The following is a 6,696-nucleotide window of genomic DNA, read 5'->3' as shown; positions in this document are numbered from 1 at the left end:
TTGATGTGATATGTCTGATTCTGTTCTGTTTCTGATTTATTACGACTTCTGTTTCCGTACAATTCTGTTCTGATATGATCTGAATTTCTGACTCTGTTGATTTAATCCGTTCTGATTCTGATGTGTACAATTTCTGATTCTGATGTGATCTGTCCGTATCTATTCTGATTTGTTCTGTTTCGTTCTGATATGTCTGATTTGGTATCTGTACGATTCTGTTCCGATTTCTGATCTGATTTCTGTCTGATGAGTTTGGTTTTGGATTCTGAGAATTTTGATTGGAGGTTTGTTGCTTTGCTGAGCTGTTGAGCTCACTCTCGTTTTCTGGTGGTTTTCAGGTTCTGGGAAAGGGAAGGAAGTCCAGGAATAAATTCAGAGTCTGATCAGTATAGGTATTTGTTTATACCTTTTGATTTTTGTACAGTCATGGCTTTTCTGTTCTGTCTTTCTTTCTGTTCAAAAGCCATGTACTGTATTTGTAGATGATTGTTTTGAGGAAAAGAAAAATATAGATGTTTTGTCCCGCTGCATTTGGTGACTTATAGTAGCTCTGTTGTTCTGTGTTTGTGTGTTGTTTTGAGTTAATTATTTGGAAGATTCAGTTCAGAACCAAATTCCAAAGCCAGATCCTGGATAAAAGGTTTTGTCGCGGCCCGGTGCGAGCTGGGTCCGTCCCGGATCGGGTCGGGTCGTGACACAGGAGAAGTGGAGCAGGGAAATGAGGCGGTAATGCTAATATAGGGAAGCCAAATAAAATATGTGGCAGCAATGGCAAGGGTGCAATATTTAACTTTAGTTGGGAAGCGAGTAATTGTGGACTACTTCTTAACACATCAAAAAATAAAAGTATGACTGAGATAAGCATATTAACCTGTTTTGGACTTTATGAATCTTCAGCTAAATTGAAGTTCAAATAGGCAAGAAGAGTCGGACTGTTTTTTTGAATGGATAGAAACATAGTTAAGCGTGCCCTTGATATATTGAAGAATGCATTGGTGGAGCTAAAAATAACATTGGAGAGGCTAATGCATATGTTGATATACATTGTTAACAACAAATACTATATTTGATCAAGTGATAAAAAGATATTAAAGTGATCTAACAAGTTGGCAAAAAAGTACAGGGTCCAAAACATCTGTGTTTAAAGTAGGTTCAGCTCATAAATCGAAAGAATGTGGGTTCGAAACAAGTTTGAAGCGACTCATGTCGGTTTTGTGTAGGATTTTCTTGATGTAGTTGGATTAACTAAGAATAATACTTTAGGAAGCCAAATTAATGTAAAGGCCAGGAATATAGGAAATAGTTCCAGGATTCTTCATATTAAGCCTACTGTGAAGCTCTTCAGGATTCTTCATATTAAGCCTACTGTGAAGCTCTTCAAGTTGCACTAATGTAGGGTCCAAATTATTAATAGTGAGAAGAATGTCATCCATATAAATGAGGAAGTAAATTATGGTGTTATGAGATTGGTGTAACATCAAAGAATGGAGTCAGAAGAAGTGCAAGTAAATCCTTGTTGTTTGAGATAGTTGGAAAGAGAGGCATACCATTGACGGGGAGCTACTAACCTAGCTTTATGATTTGCTTTGCATTTGAGTTTAAAGATCCATATGAGTTTGAAATTTGAGAGCATTAGGTGGGGTAATTATCAGCATTAAGTTGATTATGAGCAATATACTTGATGTAGGAGATGAGAAATTTAAGGGATAATAGTAATAACACCGATTTTAAAAATAGATGTATCTTCAGGACCAGGGAAATGCATAGAGGAAATTGGAGAGTTGGCCAATAAAAAAATTTGAAACACCAAAAAAAGGTGGAAATAGGGGGAAGTAGAGAAAATGAATCAAGCAGCGCTTTGTGAATGTCATAAGACTGCCTTTCAGATACCGTGTTCAACAAATTGAGCCGCATAAAATAGAGAGATATTTGGAGAAGAGAAATTGTCAGATATGAAATATATTCTTGCTTTCTTTGATTTTACTGCTACGGAATACAAAACCGGCATATATATCCTAATACATCAAGTGTCAACATCATAACTGCAGCTGCATAAAGACTAATTTTCCATGGGGTTTTATGGATGCAGAGTTTGTTTTGCATTGAGAGCTAAGATTGGTTGTTCGGTTTGTCTCCTGTGGTGTAGATGAATTGGCAGAGAAGGTGCTGCTGTTGTTGCCTTTGCATAATGACTGAATCAATATTGTTATCACTCTAAAGTTTAAACCAATTTAACCAAGTATTCATCATTCATTCTTTAAATAGATATTCTGCGGCAATATTTTTAATGATGATTGACTCGAGAAATCTTTAAGACACTGATGCAATCAAAGTTTCTAAATATTTTATGGAGAACACTTAGGAAAGCAATTAGAGAACTTTTTCCTTTCAATAAAGCATAAACATCCACATATAAAACTAAAAGTAGGAACAAGCTCGAGAAAGCGGCTTACAAATCCGTAAACATAAAGAAATGACAAGGTTACCTTCAGAACAACCGACAAGCGGTCACTTCATATGCAAAGCTCGAAATATAAGGGATATCTGCTCAAAGGATAGATCTAACTCATAATCCACCACAGAAATGATCTGGCATAAGTCCACTCCTCCAGCAAATACCAACCAAAACGTGGTAGCAAACACCACCAAGCTCATAAGAGAAGAAGGATACAGATGGGGCGGGAACCATGGATAGAGAAGAAGGGATTAGAAGACCGAGGCCAGCTAAAAAATCCACAGGTTTGTATGTAAAACACTTCACCAAAACTACCTCAAACTGCAGGAAAACAACCACTATATATAGGAGGGAAAAGGGAGAAAACATTTAATGCAAGGTAATTAAAGCACCACCCAAACAATCACTAGAATTCCCTTGAAAACCGCATCAAATAGGGACCGGAGGGACAACATCTAGGGGGAAAACAATGCATAAATATAGCAGCTAATGGGCACAAGAACCAAAGGGACAGCTGCCCAAACCGAGAGAACAACAACTAGGGGAAAACAAGGCATTAATACAGTAGCTAATGGGCACAAAAATCAAAGGGACAGCTACCCAAACCGAGGGGACAATAGCTAGGGGAAAACAAGACATTAATACAGCAGCTAATGGGCACAAAAACCGAATGGACAACTGCCCAAACTGAGGAGACAGCAGCTAGGTCAAAACAAGGCATTATACAACAACTAATGGGCACAAAAACTGAAGGGTTAGCTGCCCAAACCGAGAGGACAACAGCTAGGGGAAAACAAGGCATGAATACAACAACTAATAGGCACAAAAACCGAAGAGACAACTGCCCAAACCAAAGGACAGCTACCCAAACCAAGGGGGCAGCGGCCAAGGGAAAAAACCGAGGAAAACAAGGCCCACGAGGGGACAAACCAGCAGCCCACTAAGGGAAAAACCAAAGAAAAAAGGTGAAGGATAGAGAAAGACATTCATAAGAGCACCAACTTAGCATGATCATCAATTGTCTTCCATCATAGGGAAACCCAAAAAAAAACAAAGAGTCCAAAACATGAAAAAAATTAAAATATATATATAAAAAAATAAAACATAGAATGATAATCCTTCATTGCATCAGACACCCATCAACACTTCAGTTTGCTTTAACATTACATAGACAGGCCAAAAACTCTATGAGTGCATATTATAATATAGAACTATTAAAAACTCCAGGAAAAGTTACACGGCAATGAAACTTACTATTATACCACTAAATCTTGGACAAGATTGAGAATGCTAATTAAAATTACCAAGATAGGATAGTCTACAAATTCTCACCTGTACATTTTTCAAGAGCTTCTGAATGAGGAATTTTAATACTTGTTTCTTTGTATGGCACAAATAGAAGAGGAAATTCTGACCTCAAATCCAATTCCCATACGGCAAGTTCTGATTCCCCTTTGTTCTTTCCATCAACTTCACCACCAGAGTATGGCTCTATTGCCCTAATAGTTTCTCTCTCTTCTATAAAAGTTTCTAAAGTTCCAACATAGACATTGCAATCCTCAATTGAAACAATCTTCCAGGTCCTGGCTGGCCTGCTTCCCCAGCAAAAATGATGCCCAACATGATTTATAAGTAAATGTCGGATCTCGACTTCATCTAGTATTTGCCTATAAGTGATCCAGATAAAAACTCATCAGCCATAAATAAAGATTCTAACATGAATCATCAGCAGCTTAGAATAATTATACAGTCTCAGTAATCTTAGGAAATACTCTAAACCAAACGGTTAATTAGCTGAATGAGAATCATGAAAGAATCTCAGAATAAATTTCAGTTGATCACAGTAACAGTGAGACTAACAGAGATGAAGAAAATACAAATGCCATAAAAGATGTAATTGGGGATTCAAAGAAGCAAACAAGTTGAATTAGATTGTTTAGATTTTAATTTTGCCTATAGAATTAAAAAGAGAATTGATGCACTGCATTGGAGGTTAAGCATAATCATAGAATGCTTCCCTTTAAAAAAAAAAAACCAAACACATGGCACGTTGTTTGAGCTAATATTAGTTGGAATTCTTAAATTTTAAGCTATTGCATTTTACTAGTACTTGTAAGCAGTATGCTCTTCTGTGGGATAAATGTCAGTGGAAATAGCTAATAAAGATGGATAATTCTATTAGATGAAAGCCATATAAAAGTCTGTTAGTGTTTTCAATTGCAGCTGACAGTTTTAAATTCAATTGATCTGTGATGAGGAAACAAAATTTTGTCAAAATATAACTTCGTCAAAGACAAGCTCAAAAAGTGCGTGCACAGAACTTATCATGAAAGGCATTGACTCAAGAATAAGTTCTCCTTTCCAATCTAAGCCAAGCAAAAGGGCAGCAATGCAAACCTCCCAAATTCATTTGTAGCATATCCCTGTGGATCTCTGCCATAGTCAGGTTTAGACACGATCACTTGATCTGCAAATGGTAGGAAAGACAAAACAACAAGAACACATTTAATAAAGTGAGATATGCCAAGCATGCAGAAAAATAGAAGAAGGTACATACCTCCTCTTCATCGAAAGAAATGAGATTTTTGTTTTTGGCGGATAGGGTAAAAAAAAAGAATTCACTAAATTAACCAAATTTCCTTGATGACATGAATTTTATAAAAAAAAAAAAAAAAATCTTAAGTTAAAAAAGCAGCTTAAAAACTAGAATTTAACCTCCACCAAATCTTGCTGGTCAAAGAAATATCAAGTTCCATTTACAGAATTATGTGATGATCAATTCTCGCACGGACATTTTATTTAAATGAAAAGTAACAACTTTAATAAAAAAATGGCCATTTACAAATGCCTGAACATAATGACTTCAAAGTCAGCCTACTGGCCTCAAATATCTGCAGCAAGATTCTCTACCTTCTATACTAATATCTCTGAAACAGATGTTCAATTATTTCCATAAAATCCTGTTTAAAATCTGAAGGTCAAAGCAACTTCTAAGTTCAGTTGCACAAGCACTTGAAGGTTATCTTTCTTTAGGACAGATAAAGTTAGTAAAATGTGTTGATTTTTTCTTAGGGCTCATTTGGTTGCTTGTAAATCTAAAACATGTTCAAGAAAATGATGATTTTGTTTTCACTAATTTTGAATGTGAAAAGAAAAAGAAAGCATCGCATTTGAATGATTTTGAAGTTGTTTATCGAGTTTTAAATCAGTACTAATTTCCAAGTGCATACAACCAAACAACAAAATCTCGCAAATTCAACTTTTTTTAAAACATCAACAAAAAAAAAACATTTTTAAAAACATGTTTTCTAATTTCAAGCAAACAAATGGCACAAGAGGAATGAAACCGTAACTAGAAGAAGCCAGATATCACATTCTCGACAAAAGGGCAAACGAAAAGTGAATTTTACCAGTTCACAGACTTCAAGATCTTTTCACAAAATGAATTAACATGACAAAGAAACCAGCATAAAACCCCGCCATCAGTTAAGGATGCAATCCAAATATCGTTTAATATACCTTGATGATTATACGATTCCGGGGAGGAAACGACCGCTCCGTAGATGGACGTGGGGTAGACGGACTCTGAGAAGATAGGGGCAGCTCTGATCTCATTGACGCTTACCTCCTCCCCAACAGCAGCAAGTGATGGAACGTGCACAGAAGCGCTCCTGCCAACGTGCTGGTAAGACCTCCAACCTTCATCTTTCTTGCCGCGAGCTTCTACTGCCCAGAGGATGTTCAATGAAATGCATCATACAGAATTCGAAATCAGAAACCCCAGAGTATTAGTGGAGAGGCGAAAGCGTACCTGAGAGTAGGGGTTGTTCCATCTTTTGGCGAGCGAGAGATCTACAGAGCGATGAGCAGGAGAAGATCGGATGGTTAAATCAGTGACTGCACTGGCTTTCGTTTCTTAATAGCTAAGAACGCTCGCGAGCCGGAGCTAACGCGGAAAGTGGTTGTTGGCTCGCGGAAAAATTGACTATAAAAATCTCAGCAATTAGCATAATAGGATGTTTTGTTTTTTCGTCTTTCCGTTTCTGCCGTACCATAATGGATGTTTGAATATATTTTAATATATAAATAAATGAATTTATATTATAATCATTTTAAATCAGAAAAAAAAGTTATTCTTGATATAATTTAAGTCTATCAAAATGAACTTTTAAAATCATTAACATTTTATATTAATGTTATACTCATAATTTGCATTGTAATTATCTTAAAAAAAAACAACA

The 6,696-nt window shown here is 36.3% G+C and overlaps 1 protein-coding gene across 2 annotated transcripts in view; it reads right to left on the bottom strand.

Moving 5' to 3' along the window:
- Positions 1–6,452, bottom strand: part of LOC110102737 (protein SSUH2 homolog) — an 18,389-nt gene extending 11,937 nt beyond the window's left edge. The window contains exons 1-4 of one of the 2 annotated variants that reach the window (XM_020831195.2): positions 6,267–6,452; positions 5,975–6,181; positions 4,853–4,922; positions 3,788–4,122 (exon numbers count right to left, since the gene is read on the bottom strand). In XM_020831195.2, coding sequence (XP_020686854.1) covers positions 3,788–4,122; positions 4,853–4,922; positions 5,975–6,181; positions 6,267–6,288 — 634 coding nt within the window. In that variant the 5' untranslated portion in view covers positions 6,289–6,452. The remainder of the gene's footprint in view (positions 1–3,787; positions 4,123–4,852; positions 4,923–5,974; positions 6,182–6,266) is intronic. The other variant, XM_020831196.2, reaches the window with a different exon arrangement.
- Between the last annotated feature and the right edge of the window lie 244 nt (positions 6,453–6,696).

This window comes from Dendrobium catenatum, unplaced genomic scaffold (assembly GCF_001605985.2).
Source record: "Dendrobium catenatum unplaced genomic scaffold, ASM160598v2 fragScaff_scaffold_1557, whole genome shotgun sequence".
Classification (NCBI taxonomy): domain Eukaryota; kingdom Viridiplantae; phylum Streptophyta; class Magnoliopsida; order Asparagales; family Orchidaceae; genus Dendrobium; species Dendrobium catenatum.
Note: the sequence above shows the minus strand (reverse complement) of the source record. Positions and strands in the feature narration are given on the sequence as shown.